At 38.7% G+C, this 17380-nt stretch overlaps 1 protein-coding gene across 1 annotated transcript; it reads left to right on the top strand.

Annotated features, from left to right (window-relative positions):
- The first annotated feature begins 3065 nt into the window (after positions 1-3065).
- LOC118814919 (asialoglycoprotein receptor 1-like) lies at positions 3066-16715 on the top strand. Its single transcript, XM_036580806.1, has 12 exons — positions 3066-3295; positions 4032-4118; positions 4296-4403; positions 7278-7382; positions 9096-9200; positions 9670-9765; positions 10037-10102; positions 10519-10611; positions 11046-11111; positions 12430-12572; positions 14079-14182; positions 15105-16715. Exons 1-12 carry the CDS (start codon positions 3100-3102, stop codon positions 15235-15237), a joined length of 1302 nt encoding a protein of 433 aa, XP_036436699.1. The 5' UTR covers positions 3066-3099; the 3' UTR covers positions 15238-16715.
- Positions 16716-17380: the final 665 nt, after the last annotated feature.

Raw genomic sequence — 17380 nt, 5'->3', positions numbered from 1 at the left:
ACCATTGCCATCAAGTAGGGAGGGGCTGGTCCGTTTTTGGCCTTGTAGGCAAGCATAAGGGTTTTAAATCTGATGCGTGCAGCTACAGGAAGCCAGTGAAGGGAGCGCAGCAGTGGGGTGACGTGGCTGAACTTTGGGAGATTGAAGATGAGTCTTGCTGCTGCATTCTGGATGAGTTGCAGAGGCCTGATGGCCTGCATCGGAAGACCAGCCAAGAGCGAGTTGCAGTAGTCAAGCCTTGAGATGACAAAAGACTGCACTAGCACCTGAGTGGCCTCTCTCGAGAGAAACAGTTTCTATTACGAGTTATGTAGTGATAATGTTACATTATCACTCATTAGGCCTAAATCAACTGAATTGAACGACCAGTTCGTTTATTTGGCAGGAAGTGTTTATTTACTTTGGAAAAAAAAATCCTAAGTACAAATGACGTTAATGTAATCACTAGTGATTTTTGTATACGTCGCTGTGTGTTTAACCGTTTCCTGCCGTCTCCCTGCAAAAGCCTGGTATAATTAGTGTATATCATATAATATCTGCTTCATCTAATCAATACTTTGTTAAATCAGGAGCTGCTGTTCATCTGGATTATTTGTCATCAGCTGAGCAGCTCTTTGTTTTTTACGTTTTCCCCCAGAGGAGGAGTTGCACAGTATTACAGAGCAGAACTTTACCTTTAGCTCTTATTTTGTTCTCCATTAAACCATGATGTCAAACACCTCAGCTCAGCCTGGCTGTCTTTTCATTTTTAAGCATCTGGTTTTTCTTGCATTTCCAGCTTTTATGCGTTTTTTTGAGTGAGTCAAACTGTTTCACAGTACATATATATGATATAATATTGTTTTATAATATATAAAACAATATGTTTCATAATATATGGTGGTTCGGGGAATGAAAGAGGGGAAGCTGTTTAGAAATGCTGACTTAACAATCTCAGTTCCTTATTTTTATGCGGACAGATTTTCAGTGATGTAACATCTGTGTTGGTGGTCGTTCTGCAGAAATGGTTCAAAGTGCTGTGCCTCCCTAATGAATCTTTGCCTAAAATTTTTAAAAGTTATGTAAGTAGGAAATGTAAAATGTGACCTAACCGGTTTCAAATATTTGACGCATATGAAATTAAAGGTTCATATGCAGTTTTCTGCTGAACACTGCCACATCACTGTGTGTATAAATGCCTGTTTACATCAAAATTTAGAAAAATGATTTGCTATAAAGTCCTTGTTCCAAGCGCTGGGCATGTATGATACAGGTGCTTAAACGCCCTTCAGCGCTTTCCATGAATAGAGTTTGTTTTGGGCCTTGAAACTGTTTAAATGTTTACTTTTCCTTTGGCTTTTTTGACAAAGTGTTAATCAAAGTAGAGCTTCACATTCAGACAATTAGATTTTCCCCCCTCAGGCTGTCAAATTAGAGACTAAATGTTTAGCCAGCTTTTGTTTGTCTGTATGTTCGGCATGTTTTGCAACCCTGATACCAGTTTTAGCAAAGTGAACGGCATTTAAAGCGTGTGTATATTTAATTCATTATTTTCTAGCAGGAAATACGGATATTTATGAAATTCCTTTTAGAACTTCTCAAATAAATAATATAAATCCATTTTTTTTCTTGTTTTATTATCTGTATTTATATATATATATATTATTTTAAAGCCTTTAGAGTTTTTTTCTCTCTAAGCACAGAACAGCGCAATTTTTCTTGTATTAGTCATTTTAAGTAAATGACTCTCATGACCAAATTCATGTTTCTGGTAACAAAACCAACTAAATCATACATTTTTAGACTGTTTTCACCAAAAATTGCAGAATAGCAGTGATGAACACAGAGATCGTATTCCCTATTAATCTGATATTAACGCAGTAAAAACATTTAAAGTGTAAAGAACAGCAGAAGGGAAAGTTGAAAAATCGTTCTAATCACAATGTTTTCATTAAAATCTTTCTTTCAAGGCATTTGCTTTGATTTAAAAATAATTGAAGGTTAAAAATAAAAACATGTCCTAAAATTAGCTGCTTGGGTGCTAACTATTAATAACCACATAGTATATATTAATTTAAAAAAATGTATATATGTGTGTATTATTTATTGTAACAAGAAAATAGCAAATTTCTGTTTAAGTTGTTATTGTTGTCTGTTTTTCTACCAGGGAACAGGTTTGGGTTGCACTTAAAATGTTGGACACAGGTTTAATAATAAACTTTAAGTAAAAACAACAAAGGAGGAAGAGAAAAAGATCATTAAGAATGGTATAAACAAATAATGAACAGCAGAAAAGGGGATGTATTAATAATCACAATTAAAATGCACAAGATAGAAGTATAAAAACATTAAAATTGCAATAAAAATGCAACTAGTATTATTCCCGTAAAAACAAAGGAAACAATAAACTCTTTAATACTTCAGTACAAATAATGAAAATTAGCATTTAATGATCATAAAAACAAATCAAATATCTGAGCTTTAATGCAGTTATTTTGGGCTGTCCCACCACCCAAATGAATTTTTGTTAAACTTGGTAAATTATTTGGAAAAATGAATTATTTTAACAAAAATTGCTTGTAAATGAGTCAAATAAAGCTGTAATGCTGGTGTAAGTGGACAGTTTTAATGAATATATTTAATAGAGGAGGTCAGTGTCGGTGATTTGGGACATTTAAAAAAATGAACATATTAAAGGTCAGACATTTATGTGTCTTTAAGATCATTTAAAAGCTAATTTTCATTATTTTTTACGAAATAAAAAAAAACAACAGTAACTTCAGTGCTTTTAAAAAGGTGATGGAACATAAACTGAACCCGGTTCATGGAAAGTGCTCTTCATTCACCGGTAGCCAAAGCACCTTTGCAATAACACTGGACCTCATTCTGCAATATCTGCCCATGTTTGTTCTTAACTGTGTTCCTGATAAAGATCCTGAGAAAAAGGCTCTGTCATATTTGTGACGTGTTCTCAAAGTACAGAACTGTTCTCACCTAAGAACAAATCCCAGAAAGAGAACATTGCTGAGACAGAGTCTTCCTCAAACTGCGGAAGTAGGTTTATAGAAGAACGTTCTTTCTAAGAACGGTTGGTGAATGAGGCCCAGTGCAATTCAGTGAATGTGTCCTCTTACTCAACAGCCACTTCTTCAAATAGGAGAATTGAAGCGCTTCCCATTTCTTTCTCATGAACAGCAGCAGGCATCATCCAGATACAAAACCGGGCAGGTTAGCTTCACCCCACACTTCCAGAACATGATGGAGAACCACTACAGCAGTATGGACGTGGACGAAGAACACAGGGGATCGCCTAAAGGTTTGAGATTCAGCTTAATTTTTAATTCTAAATAAATACATTAAGTTATTATGTGTGGCTTTGGGCCTTTATGTTTGTAAGAAATACACTCTTTAAAAAGATGGTTCTTCAAGCGTTCTCTAGTGAAGGCAATGGTTCTATAAAGAATCATTTGCAGCAAATGATTCTTTGCATGGTGTATAAGGTTCTATATAGCACCAGAACGGTTCTTCTGTTATTACAAGCTTGACATCATAACAGTAAAAGAACCCTTTTTGTTGCGATTTAGAATCATACACAACACTTTCTCAATCGATCATCAATCTGAAGAACAGTTTCACCATGCAAAGAATCATTTGCTGTGAATGGTGAAGTATTCATGGCTCTATATGGAACCATTATCTTTACTAAAGAACCCTTGAAGAGATTATATATATCGGAACAAAACCTTGTATCTCCAAAATGGTAACTTTACAGGAGAAGGAAAAAACACACTTTACTTTTAATGTAAGTCAATGGAACCAGAGTTTATTCCCAAGTCATTCTGAGTCATTTCTTTGGTCCATTCATCATGAAATTTACACACAATATAAAGGAGTACAGCCTTTTTCACATTATGTCAAAAACTGAAAAATGTCAGAAATGGAGAGACGAGCTGAGCTGTTAAGTCTGTTAACAAGCCGATAACATAAAAAGGAGTTTAGTGTTTTTACGAGCCAGAATTGCATGTATTAACTTTTGTTTCTCTCTTGTGCAGCTTTTAACCACAGGAAACTGAGTTTCATCCTGTTGGTGTCTGGGGCTTTGGTCATCTTTATCCTATTTGTTATGATTTTCGTCGTATGTAAGTGTTCAACTTTCTTTTAAGACGTTTGTTTTGAATTTTCAATTTTGTGTTGAATTAAATATCAGCATTTAACAAACCGAACCTGAAACTCCAAAAACCTAAATCTTCTGAAAAGCCTCATTTTTAAACATCAAGGTTTATTCATGCTACACTTTTTACTTCCATATTTTCCAGATGGCTATCAGGAGAGGAGATTTGCGGAGTTGGAGCGCTCCATGATTTCTCACCATTCTTCAGTTAACTCGATGAATTCTGATCTGAAAGGCAAACTGAAAGACACAGGTGAGCGTCCGGGGGTCTTTCTCACATGTGCAAAGTTTCATGTTTTGTTGATGTTCTTAGTCAAATCAGAGACACACTTCTGCAGATTTTAATGCACCGTTCCTGTTAATTTAAAAACATATAAAATAGAGGCTGTGCAAAAATTCTGGCACATTTTGTATTTTATTTTTTCCAATAAGTTGAACGCAAATAAATAGAATCGTGCACTATAATTTGAATAAAAATGTCATATTTAAGTTTGTTCTATGTAGAGGATGTGTTCACTTATCTAAGAGTCCAGAAAATGCTTTCCTTTGAAATGATATTCTTGAGTGAGTCATGCTGCTGCTGCTTCTGCTTAACTCAGCTTGTTTCCAAAGACTGCGTGTCATAATACTTCTCTGATTCTTTTGTCTTGGCATCACTTATCTTGGTAAATATGTTCCTCAGATACATAAATCCAATAACATTTTGATTCATTGCCTTGATGAAGTTCACCAGTCTGAATTTATAACATAAAAAATGCCCCCAAACCAAAGGCAGACTTTTATATTACTATGTATTACTGCTATTTACATATCAGTGTTACCAAACTAAGCAAGTTCCCTCAAACAGTTTGACTCTTAAATTGAACTACTGTAGGCTGCAGTGATTTGAGTTTTTAATTTACTACTTTATTTTTTATCAACTTTTTATTGTATTTTATGACAGGGGTGGGGAAAGGTAGGTGTGGGGAAAGGTGGTGGTGGTGGGGAAGAACGGTGAAGGACAGTGACCTACAATGTTAGGTGTACACACAGATCAAAGAAATGACAAAGACACTAAAAAAATACAGCCCGGCAAAGAACACTGCATAATCTAATTGAAAACCAGACTTCTTGAATAGAGTCATATAAATTCTCCCATTAACTAATTGTTGATTGCTTTGCTTTGTGAAGCTGGGCTGTAAGATGTTCCTTTCAAACTATATTTTGAAAACTAGATATCCAGAATTTTATAGCTCAAAACTGTGGGACAATCCAAAGTTATGTGGTTTTTGGTAGGTATAAAACCCGCCATTAGCAATTTAGTAAATATTAAATGTCAAATGTAAATTTCAATTGAGTTTATTTAATAAATTTGGTAAAGTTAAATGTCTCTAGAGACCCTAACAGCTAACAACGTGTGCTACAAAGCGGACAATCATCTTCCAGTTGTGTTTGCTAATTGAGGGCTGCCTCTGGGCTGTGTTGTCTAAAACAGCCGTGCTGAACTGGATGTCTGGGAGGAGACTGTAACGTTGTTAAGGGGTTGGTGAGTCTACCTGCCATCACAAGCCCACCATCTTAGCATCCTCCAAGGCAGTGATTAGAGGGTCATCACCAGAGGACATCTGTATTCTGTGCTCTTGCCTAATCTGACCTTAACAAAGTTCTGCAGTGACAAAATTCTGAGTGATGCATGTACTTCTGTCTTTGGCCTTTGCCATCCACTGTAGGAGACCACACTTTCTACAATGAAAGACCTGTAGGTTAAGTAGAACTTCAGCTCTTCTACAGTTATCTTGATGACCAAAGCTTCTTGTTCCAGTGCTGTTTGGTGGGGGTCAGCTTACAGCTAAACTAGATACCCGGATGCGCCTTGGCCAGTCTTGGAGGCATCCATCTGGACCATGATGGAGTATGGATTATGCAGCACAGGTTCAGCTGTGAGCAGACCCACCTCACAGTAGCTCTTAATGATGTCAAGCTTGGAGACAAACCAGATGTTCCTAAGATGGTCGATAAGATCATCGACTCTGGGGAGAGGGGACGATTTGAAAACTGAGACTTTGTTCAAATGCTGGGAGTTGTTGCAAAAACTCCGAAAGCCATAAGCCTTCTTGGAGATGTAAAACAGGATGCTGTCCTCCATACTGGATGGACCAGGGAACTCCTTGGGTTGTTCCAGATGGGTTCACCCCTTCTTTCAAAAGGAGAAACTCCAGTGGGTGCATGGGGCACCACCTGAATCACAAACAGCACACATGGGAGCAGAAGGTGTGACCTTCCTTGGTGACCACAAGCCTTAACCTCCCATTGAGGGTATGGATGAAAGTCTACCTGCCCCAAGGCCATTGGTTTGAGGGTGATACACAAATGTATGGAACTGTTTCACCTGTAACAGCCAGCAGAGGTCAACCATGAGCCAGAGGATAACGGGAGGTCCCTTGTCTGTTAGCAGGTCCTTTGGAATTCCTGCCTGGCTGAGGAGAAGTGACAGTTGCCAGGCTATGGCCTTGGAGGTGGCCTTTCTGGGTTAGAAGGTCTCTGGATATTCTGAGGCATAATCCACTTGAGAATTGATTCATGCCCTTTGTCACATTTTGGTAGCAACCCCTCAATATCCATCCCTAGCAACTCTAGGGTTCCCTCGTAATGGGAAGGGGGGAGAAACAAAGTGTACAGTTACAGGTGGGGCAACTTTGATACAACTTCTGAACCTTGGCTTCTATAGAGGGTCTGTGGAAACAGTCCCTGATTTTTGCCAGCCTGATTTTCTTAGCCCAGATGTCCCCCTAATTAATGGTGGTGCGCTATTTATGACATCGATTCAGGGGCAGGAAAACACCAGCTGCTGAGCCATATAAAAAAGGCTGTTCTTTCTGGTAATGAAATACTCAGCTAGGAGTCACTGAAGAACCGCATCAATCACTTGAACTTCCTCCCAGACCGAGTGGAATCAGCAGGTCACCGTTTCTGCTGATTGAGGTCCGTCCCTGAGCCACTGTCTAAAACAGCGGGGTTGAATCTGATGTTTTTAGGGGGTTCAGCACCACAAACAGCAACATGGCTTTTGTATTTGGATTGCTTTGGATGTTTTTAAGGGATGATGGGTCAGCCGGCCATCACATATCGTAATTGATGTTTGTTGTAGGTACCGAATTGGAAACAATGGTCTCAGAACTGAAGAAGTCTGTGTCAGGTCTCAGCTCCTATGTGGACCTGTACACTTCCAGAATGCACGACCAACTCAACACTGGTGAGATTATTTTATGTGTCTTCTTCCAATTCAGAGCACTAAGGGGAAATATAATAAATTAATAATATTCCTAATTCCTATTTTGATGAATTTTAATTCTGAAAATAACTTACCCTTTCCTGAATCAGTTATTTAAAATCATTCAGATTTTTAAGAATTTTTTTTCCCCTCAAAACTTGTTTCTAAGCATCCCTATCCTTTCGCTTGTCCTGCTCCCTTTCCCAACCTGTCCCACATTCTGTCCCACCCCGTACTACCTCTTGTCACACCCTGTCTTACCTCCTGAACGACTCCATCCTACCTCTTGTCACACCCTGTCTTACCTCCTGAACGACTCCATCCCACCTCTTGTCACACCCTGTCTTACCTCCTGAACGACTCCATCCCACCTCTTGTCCCACCCTGTCTTACCTCCTGTCCCAAATTTTGTCCCACCCTGTCCTATTTTATTCTACCTCCTGTGTCATGTCTGATCCTATTCTGTCCCTTCTCCCATCTCATCTCCTTTCCTACCTTCTGTCCCACATCCTGTCCTACACTATCCCACCCTGTCCCACCTTCTGTCCCACATCCTGTCCTACACCATCTCTCTCTGTCCCACCTCATGTTCTGCTGGTTCCCAACCTGTCCCACCTCATCCCATCCTACCTCCTGTCTCATGTCTCCTCTTACTCTGTCCCACCTCCTGACCCACACTGTCTTACCTCCTGTCCCACCCTGTCTTGCCCCCTGTCCCATATTCTGTCGCACTCTGTCCTATTTTATTCTACCTCCTGTATCATGTTTGATCCTACTCTGTCCCCTCTCCTGTCTTATCTCCTTTCCTATCTTCTGTCCCTCCCTGTCCCATCTTCTGTCTCACATTCCATCCTTCACATCCCACCAGGTCCCCCATCTGTCTCTGTCCTACCTCATGTTCTGCTTGTTCCACCCTCTCCTACTTTCTGTTCCTCCTCATCCCATCCTACCTCCTGTCCCTTGTCTCCTCCCACTCTGTCCCAACTCCAGACCCACTCTGTCCCACCTCCTGTCCCACCCTGTTCGCATTCTGTCCCATTCCATCCCATCCTGTCTCACCATTTCTCATTTCATGCCTCACCTTCTGTCCCACATTACCCTATTCCTACCCTATTCCACTCTGTCCCACTTCTTGTTCTGTCTCACCCTGTCCCTGCTTTTGTCCCTATCTGTCTCAACCTGTCATTCTTCATTCCACCTTGTCCCACCTCTTGTTCCACCCACTCCCACCTGCTGTACCACAACATTACCCACCCCTTGTTTGACCCCGTCCTACCTGCTGCCCTTTTCTGTCCCACCTCCTGTTCTACTCTGTTCCACCTCCTGTCTTACTCATTCTCACCCTGTCCCAACTTGTCGTATTTCCTGTCACATCCCATTTTTATCTGTTCATCAAAACTTCAGACAGACTTTGCTTAAGTTTGGATCAATAAATCAGACACAGCTTCTGTTACCATTAGTCATTTTTGATTGAAAGTGTCAGGAAACAATATTATGTTAATGGTTAATAACTGAATTTATGATAATATTAAACAAAAACATTAAAACATCTAATTTGCCAAAAGAAGTCTCAAAATGACCTGTTTACATATTGCACACCATGCATGAAAGGGTTATTTAATAATATTAAATTCAGAAATTAAATTGAACTATGATTTTAATTTGTACTCTGTGGGCGACTGCTGTTACCTTCAGGACCCCAGGTGAATAAGTTATCTGAAATTCAGATCTTAATGAACAAGCTGAATTCCTCACTCGGTTCCCTTTCCTCAAAAATGGAGACCAAACTGCAGGACGCAGGTGAGACTCAGGCCTTCGCTAGAGTATAGTGAAATATGAAGAATATTAATCAATGCACTGAGTACAGAATGTTTTAGTTTTTAAATTTATTTGCAAAACACATTTGTAGCAAATCTTTGTAGAGCTGTAAGAATGAACTAATCAGCTGCAGTGATTTTAGATTGTTATTATCAGTTGTAATTGCTAATTTAAATAAAAATCTCTGGCTATCTAGAAGAAAACTTAGTGTATTGCTTTTATTGTGTATTGTCAACTGTTATGTATACAGCTTATCCATTTACATTTGTGTATTCAGTATATTTTTAAAATACAAATTTGAGATTTCGTTATGCACTGAAGTATTTCCTTACAGTTCAGAGATGAACAGTCTTTTTTGGTAGAATTAGATTTCAGTGTCCTACTAAATAAACTCTTGCTTTCTTTAAATAAAAGTATTGTTAGTAAATCTTATTCCCTGTGATGTTTTCAGCCACTCAGCAGAACGGCCAGCACACAGAGCTGAAGAGATTCCTCGACCATTTAAATTCTTCTGTATCAGAACTGACAGCCAAACTACAGGATACTGGTAAACAATGCTGAGGAAAAACAAAACAAATACATTAAATAGCTCTAATATAGGAGTTAAATAGCTGTTATTTACAACATATATATGTGATCTTGGGCTCAAAATTTTTGCTTGTGTTGCCCATCCTCTACTACTTCATCAGGGATCAGTTCCTGACCACAGAGCTGCTCTTGGCCTGCAGCAGTGACACTGATGAGTGTAAAAACTTCAGCAGCACCACTGTTAACCTGCACTCTTTTTAATATGTATTTATTATCTTCCTCCTCCTCAGATCAGAAAGTGATGGCTGCTTTCAGTGAAATGAAGGATAAACTGGAGAGCAGCAGTAAAACAGCAGGTATGAAGATATAATGTTCATATGATCCACACAGTCATTCTGACAGATTGTAATACACTACAGGAAGTGTAGGGGGCGATATGGCTTCTACTGTTTCATTTAAAAAGCTCTATAATGTTCATATGATCCACACAGTCACTCTGACAGACTGTAATACACTACAGGAAGTGTAGGGGGCGATATGGCTTCTACTGTTTCATTTAAAAAGCTCTATAATGTTCATATGATCCACACAGTCACTCTGACAGACCATAATGATATATGGCTTCTGTTGTTCTGTTGTAAAGATAATTATTGGGTGCAGCTCTGTAATTCATAGTGGATTATGAATGTCTTATAACAACTGAATAATAAGTCTGTAAGATTTATTGACCTTGTCGGTTCTGATCAACTTGTTGAATCAATTTTATTTTCAGGTCTTGTCCAAGAATCTCAGAACAGGACGCTGATTGAGGTGGTGAAATTGTCTTCTTCTGTAGAGTCTCTGTCTTCTAAGCTGCAGAGCACAGGTGAGGAAATATATTCACAAGTTTTTATTATTATTATATTACAAATATACATACAGTGGGATCTAAAAGTCTGAGAACAGTAGTGAAAATGCTTCTATTTTGCATTTCTTTCTAATTTAATAAAAGGTTGTTCAGTACACATTATATTATCAGCATAACAGTTCAACTGAAAATTAGGACCTTACCAAATGTAAACATGAATTTCAGAATTTCTTAGTCTTCGGTGGAGTGTCCCTCTTTTGCTTTAATGACTCTTGAACTCCACAAGTTTGTCTAAAAGCCTCTGACATTTTAATATTTCAGCTACTGTCAGGTACAAGTTCATATTTAGAGTGCAGGTTTGACAGCTTCTCCTGCTTTTATTATGGGTTAATAACAGTTTATGATTGATCAATGTGATTATAGTGGAGTTCTGATTTTATTCTCCTCCTCAGATCAGAGAGTGATGGACGCTCTGAATGAAATGAAGGCTAAACCGGAGAACAGCAGTAAACCAGCAGGTAAGAATATCACATATGGAGTTCATTTTAAGTTTAATGTTAACTTTACACTGAGAGCAGCTCTGACATTACAACTTTGTGAACTGCAAATCCATAATCAATTTCATAAATCTGGTTAGCAAGTTATGGAGCAATAAATCAAAACTGGTAGAACAGAGTAGATAAAAAGGTCTCCGTTGTGCATCTGAAACCTGCATACAAAACACTGTGATCTCTCAGTGAGGGGAACGATAGCCTATAGATGACACTGGTACTTATTTATCAAAGCTACATACAGTCAAATCTGACCGTAAAACGAGCCCATGCACATTTCTGTTCTTCATCAGTTTCATCTTGGGTGTATCTGTGTGGTCTATCAATTATCTACATCATCTATAAAAAACGAATAATAGAGTAAAGCTAGAAAATAACAATAATACTAATAATTTATGCGCATAGCAATCCAGTGCAAAAGTAGATGTACTTATTTTACATGCACACTGTATTCCATGTTCCATTTGAAGACATATTACACTGTGCTTTTGTTTTTAACTACAAAATAAACAATACAAAACACAGCTAGAGTAGAAGCATCTCATATGCAGCAATAATACAGTATTAATGGACGTTTTGTTTATTTTACATTATAAATTTTGGCCAGTAGGGGGAGTAGTGCGCTCACGAGTCGCTGAATGCTTTGGTTTCATTGTTTCACTGCAATATCTGCATGAATTGAGGCGTGCTTCATTTTAATGATATGTAAATGAGGTGCTGGCAGGCTGGCGCTTGATTTCACGCACTAAAGCCGATTAATCATTTATGTTCAAATCTTCACATCATATGAGACTTTCACGAATCAGGTGCTAAGCAGGGTATATGTCGTTGAAAACGGTCAAACCTGCGCTCTTTTATAGCCACTGTGATGAATAAGAGCTAGTGTGAGAAGCTTTAGGCAAAATGGAAGAGTGTCATTGTTACTGTACTGCAGGGAAGGTAAACTGTATGGTTATGTGCATTTAAGAATTTAGTCTTTATGTCCCCTTTGGTCTTGTTAAATACTTTTTAAATGTTTTAGCTAAGATAGCAAGCCAACAGTGATTACTCTGTTAGTGTTCTCTACATCGTATATATATATATATATATATATATATATATATATATATATATATATATATATATATATATATATATATATGAGCCTCACTGCTCACCTAAGTGCTCACATTGTAGATTTAATCCACTTTAATTGGTAAGCTATGACTGGGTTGACTCTGAATCTCTTTTCCTCTCTCTCTCTCTCTCTCTCTCTCTCTCTCTCTCTCTCTCATTCATGAAACAGTGACTAGCTGTAAGCCTGGATGGACGCAGCGTCTCTCCAGATGTTACTGGTTCTCCAATGACACTCGGAACTGGCACCAGGCGAGAGAATACTGCAGGACCCAGAATGCCTCAATACTCAAAGTGGAAAATGAAGATGAATGGGTGAGGAACATGGACAAACATTTCCCCTTATAAAGCTGCAGCAGAACAAGGTGAACAAGGTGAAGGAGATGTGGAGTGTAAAGGCCTCTGCAGACTTCTTGTGGAGACGATGTTTGTCTGGCTTCAGCTAACAATATGATGCAATTGTGGAGAGAACAACCGCAGACGTCGCGCGGAGGCTTCTTCCGCTGTGTCGCGTACGTGGCAGCTGGCTGAACTCCACAGATAAAGACGCTACGCTTTCATAAAAAAGGAGGCGTACCATTAGACAAAGTACTAAGCACCAGAATATATAGGTTATCTTATATTTAGGTTCACAAGAGGACAAGGCTGAAGCTAGCTTTCTATTTGCCAGCTTCTTGTTTCGAATTTTCCCGTTCCACCTTAAATGGTGGCAGTATTCTGAACTCTAATGTGAGCTAATGTGAGCTCGTGAAGGCCCTTTCGGCTTCGCATAACCCTCGAGAATTCCGTTTCACAAGAAGTATGCTGAGGCCTTAAGGAGGGCCATCATCACCTGCTATAAACTGACTGGAAACCAGTTGGTGGAGGGTGCAGGTCCATCCATGGGGCGCTACACTACCTGTTCTCCCTCTGAGACAGCAGAAAAGGTCTTACATCAGGAAGACTTCCTGCTAGCCCCTGAAATCATGATCCCCTGCAGCTTAGACCCACATACTGTGCTATTCTATTAGCTCATATTCTTTTCAGCATCAGCTTTAATGACAGTCAAGTAATAAAACCCTGAACATCCTTTGGTAATAAATTATTTCACCTCTTGTTTTGAAACTTGTGACTACAGACGTGCACTCGTGAACTCCTGCTGGTGTGGGTTCATGGCTGTTTCTTCTCTTTATGTTACATACACAAATGTGCTAATAGCTCCCCTTGTGGAGAAGATCCAGACTGCAAAACATGCAAGAGTGAGTGAGTGATTTCCAGATCCATGTCCATGAGTCTGGTTATAGCGGAGGCACTCTGTATTCAGCTGTAGATGCCTGAGGGGACCTGTTATATTTTGATAATTGTACAACCTTCAGGACACTTAAGCTATATGGAAAATGCTGATGATATTTTCTCAGATGGTATGTTGCACTATGGGAAATGTTCACCAGAATGACTGTTATATCCACCATTTTAACAGTAAAAGATAATAAATAATTAGCCATACATAATTATTTAATATTATTGTATTATATATATCTGATTACATCGCTTTATGGCCCAGGACTGAATCTGGATTCGCTAGAGGCCATCGCAGAGAACAGAAAGGCAACAAAATTGGACAACATTTTAAACCACTCAGCCACTGGCTAATTTCACCAATGAATCATTTTGTTTTAATTTTTTGTTCTATCTAGTTTAGACATTGGAACCGGAAAACAGCCCTTTCATTATGCTGCTCTGGTATAATGACAGAGTTAAACATTTTAATTTCATTCAATTCCTGTCTCAGAACCTCATTTCTCATGCTATCTCTCTCTCTCTCTCTCTCTCTCTCTCCAGGCATTTGTAACTGCTAACTTGAATGAATACTGGATTGGTCTCACAGATGAAATCACAGGGCAGTGGAGATGGGCTGATGAAACACCTTATGTGATAGATAGAAAGTGAGTTTTTCTTCTTTCAGATTTTGTTAATGCTGAGGTAATCCACGCTTGTCAGACTGGGGATATTTTTCCTATTAAATTCTTTTAAAAACTCAAACAAGGTTTGAAAGCAAGGAGCCCAACTGGAAAAATGGTATTAAAACAACCAACTGTGTATGTGGTCCAGAAAGTCCATCAAGTAAGGGCAAGTTGTCCTGGTCCATAGGCAGCACAACAGATCCAAACTGTGATACTGCCACCACCATGTTTCACAGGAGAGTAGTAGCTTCCTTCTTGCCTCATTACACAGTATTATTGCTCTGTGTTTACTTGATGTTGGACTCATGAACACTGACATTAGACAGTGAAAGAGAGGCCTGAAGATGCTAAGGTGTTAGCCTGGGGTTATTTGTGGTCTTCCAGAATAGTGGATTGGTGAAGCCTAAAAAGAAATCAATGCGTAACGTCTTCCAGCCTGATAACCATTGACAACTGTTTTTCTGAGATCCTTAAACGTCTCCTTTTACCAAACTTTGACTCACAATTGACGTTATCATCTGTAACAAACTGATCATTCAAGAGGTTCACATTTTTTATCAACATAGATGTTTCATTTTGGACCACTTTGTTCAGTAAATGACTGTAAGATGACTGTTTTGTGTTTTGTTTTATTGGGCGTTCTTCTATTTTTGGGACTTAGATGAAGATTTGATCACATTTGGAGTCAGATTTTTAATTCTTCTTTCTTTCTAGCACCACTGTACTGATTATATCGACAAAGTGAATTTTGTCAGAACTAAACAAAATAAATTGACATCTACATCACTGACAAACATAGTATATTTAAAGGCCCTGACATTTCTATGTATTTTGTGTATTTGCATCTTATGTACAGCTACTGGTGAAACAGTATACAAAAAACTGTGTTTTGTGACCCTTGCAGAAAGTGGGCACCCGGACAGCCTGATAACTGGACCGGTGACGGAGAGGATGGAGAACACTGTGCACATATAAGACGTAGGAAGCTGAATGACTTGCACTGCAAAATTAGAATGAACTACATCTGCAAGGCGTAGATCGCTCTGCACGGAAAAGACTGGTGTGTTGGGTGTTCATGGACAAAATGCACGTTTTGTACATTTGAGTGATTCAGGACTTTTGAGACCAGACCTTAATAACATGCCTGTAAACAAACCTGTGGTTTTATTATGTAACTTTTAGATTTCAGTTTATTCTACTTTTTAATAGTAAGGCATCCATTTGATTTTGAACATTGTAATGTGCAGTGATGAAGGGACTCTGTGAAGTGGAGAACCTGCAGTGAAGTATGTTTTATGGCACTGAAGCCTCCAGCATTACCGTGTACTCACAGCCTTTCCTCTGTAGAATTTTTGTAGAGCATTGTAAATAATATTTACAATTCAAAACCAGGCTGGTCACAACTGGACTGTGGGTAGATCTGAGGGGTGAAGATTCTGATTATTTGCACCCCACACCACAGGATAATCTGGGAAGATGATCATTTAAGACCTTTCTGAAATTTGGACATCATCTGTGATTGTCGGGAGGCGAATCAGCCTCAAAATCGGCCCAATTATCCTGCACTGTTGGACACTGGGGGCCAGGTTTACTAAAAGAGGTGCTAGTTACCAGCTGCCTACTGACACTTTGCATCTGTGGGACGTGTTTTTTTTTTGTTGGTTTTTTCTTCCATGCAAATGAACACAGTCTCAACTTCATAATTAACATATGAGCAGCACAGTATAACTGCATGTTTGACTCACATGCTTTTTGCCATGTAAGGGAAAAGGGCCGTGACCCAAACCGCATACTACAGCACTGAATAGTGTTAAAAATCCACCATTAGAAGTGCATATATTAGTGTAGTATGTAAAGTATAGAAGTGTGCAGAATGGGACGCAGCCAAAACGTTTTTTATCCTCTGATAAACTGACTAATAGCTAAAGAACAAGTTATTAATAATAAAAATGTAAAAATAATGACATTTGTATAGCGCTTTTCTAGGACCCAAAGATGCTTACAGATTACAATTAGTAGCACAACAACAAATGACACAGGAGAGATACATATTCACAGCACAGATGACGAACTGACGTGAGCCGTTCTTTGAGAAAGTGTCAACATTTTGACATAGGTAAAAACAAAAATGTTAGATAAAAAATGATTATTTTGACTTTGTTTTGAAACATGCTCGTTTTTGTGGTTTGAGCAGAACTTGAGTGTGTTTAGAATTTGTGTTATTTTGTAAAATCTGTTTAATTTGACTGAGAACTTCCCGCTCTGTTGGGAAAAATGATTTGAGGCAATGAATGAGGCAAAAGCACAAACAAGCAGCTCCACCCCTTTTTTAGTAAATGTTGACACACTTTTTAAGGCCAAAACAGAGTTTGTGACGATACAAAATGTAGCTAAACGTGCCCCAGATGGAAAACGGCTAACTTGTGATGAATAAGTTGATACCAAATGATGATCTTGAAAGTTAATTATTAAATTAAATCCACATGAGCAGAGTGTAAAATAAACTTGAGCTGGATGTTTATTGGTGTTTTTGTGTGATGATTCCATGGTGTGGCATGGTGTTTGCGGTGCGGTGCGGTGCATCTGGTGTCAGGGTCTTGCAACGGGTAAATCTTGTGCTGGAGAGATAAGAGACAAAGGTGATTAATTGGATCCCCAGAACACACAGCCATTCCCAGCATGCCCAGAAAATACACCACTGATTTCACTCTTTACTCAACACATTTCTGTGCTGAAAAGGAATGTCACTCATGGGTGGATTTAGCCCAAAAAGCATGAATGGCGCCCCCTGGCTGCACATTTATAAATCACTTCTGAGTGGTGCAACCATCTATCTATCTATCTATCTATCTATCTATCTATCTATCTATCTATCTATCTATATCTACATATGTATATATATATATATTTGGAGATTGTTGCAAATACATTATAAGATTAATTAAAGGGCCCATATACTACACACAGTCCTGGCAAAGAGCTGCAGCCACTGCCTAATAACTAAACAACACAGCCTGCATTCAACCTGCAGATGTTTTTTTCTCTTTGCTTATCTGGGATTGCTTGTCTTTTACGTAACACTGAACAGAATTATATGAGACCTGATCTTATGAATGAGTTGAGCTTTTTGGCTTTTTCTATCTCCATCAGCTCCAGAGAAGAAGGAAATATTAACAATGG

Source organism: Colossoma macropomum, unplaced genomic scaffold (assembly GCF_904425465.1).
Source record: "Colossoma macropomum unplaced genomic scaffold, Colossoma_macropomum, whole genome shotgun sequence".
In the NCBI taxonomy this organism is placed as follows: domain Eukaryota; kingdom Metazoa; phylum Chordata; class Actinopteri; order Characiformes; family Serrasalmidae; genus Colossoma; species Colossoma macropomum.
Note: the sequence above shows the minus strand (reverse complement) of the source record. Positions and strands in the feature narration are given on the sequence as shown.

Coding starts and splice junctions, on each gene's coding strand:
- LOC118814919 (XM_036580806.1), top strand. CDS start 3,100: ATGTGTCCTCTTACTCAACAGCCACTTCTTCAAATAGGAGAATTGAAG. Junction 7,383..9,095: donor GCACGACCAACTCAACACTG/GTGAGATTATTT, acceptor TGTTACCTTCAG/GACCCCAGGTGAATAAGTTA. Junction 14,183..15,104: donor CCTTATGTGATAGATAGAAA/GTGAGTTTTTCT, acceptor TGACCCTTGCAG/AAAGTGGGCACCCGGACAGC.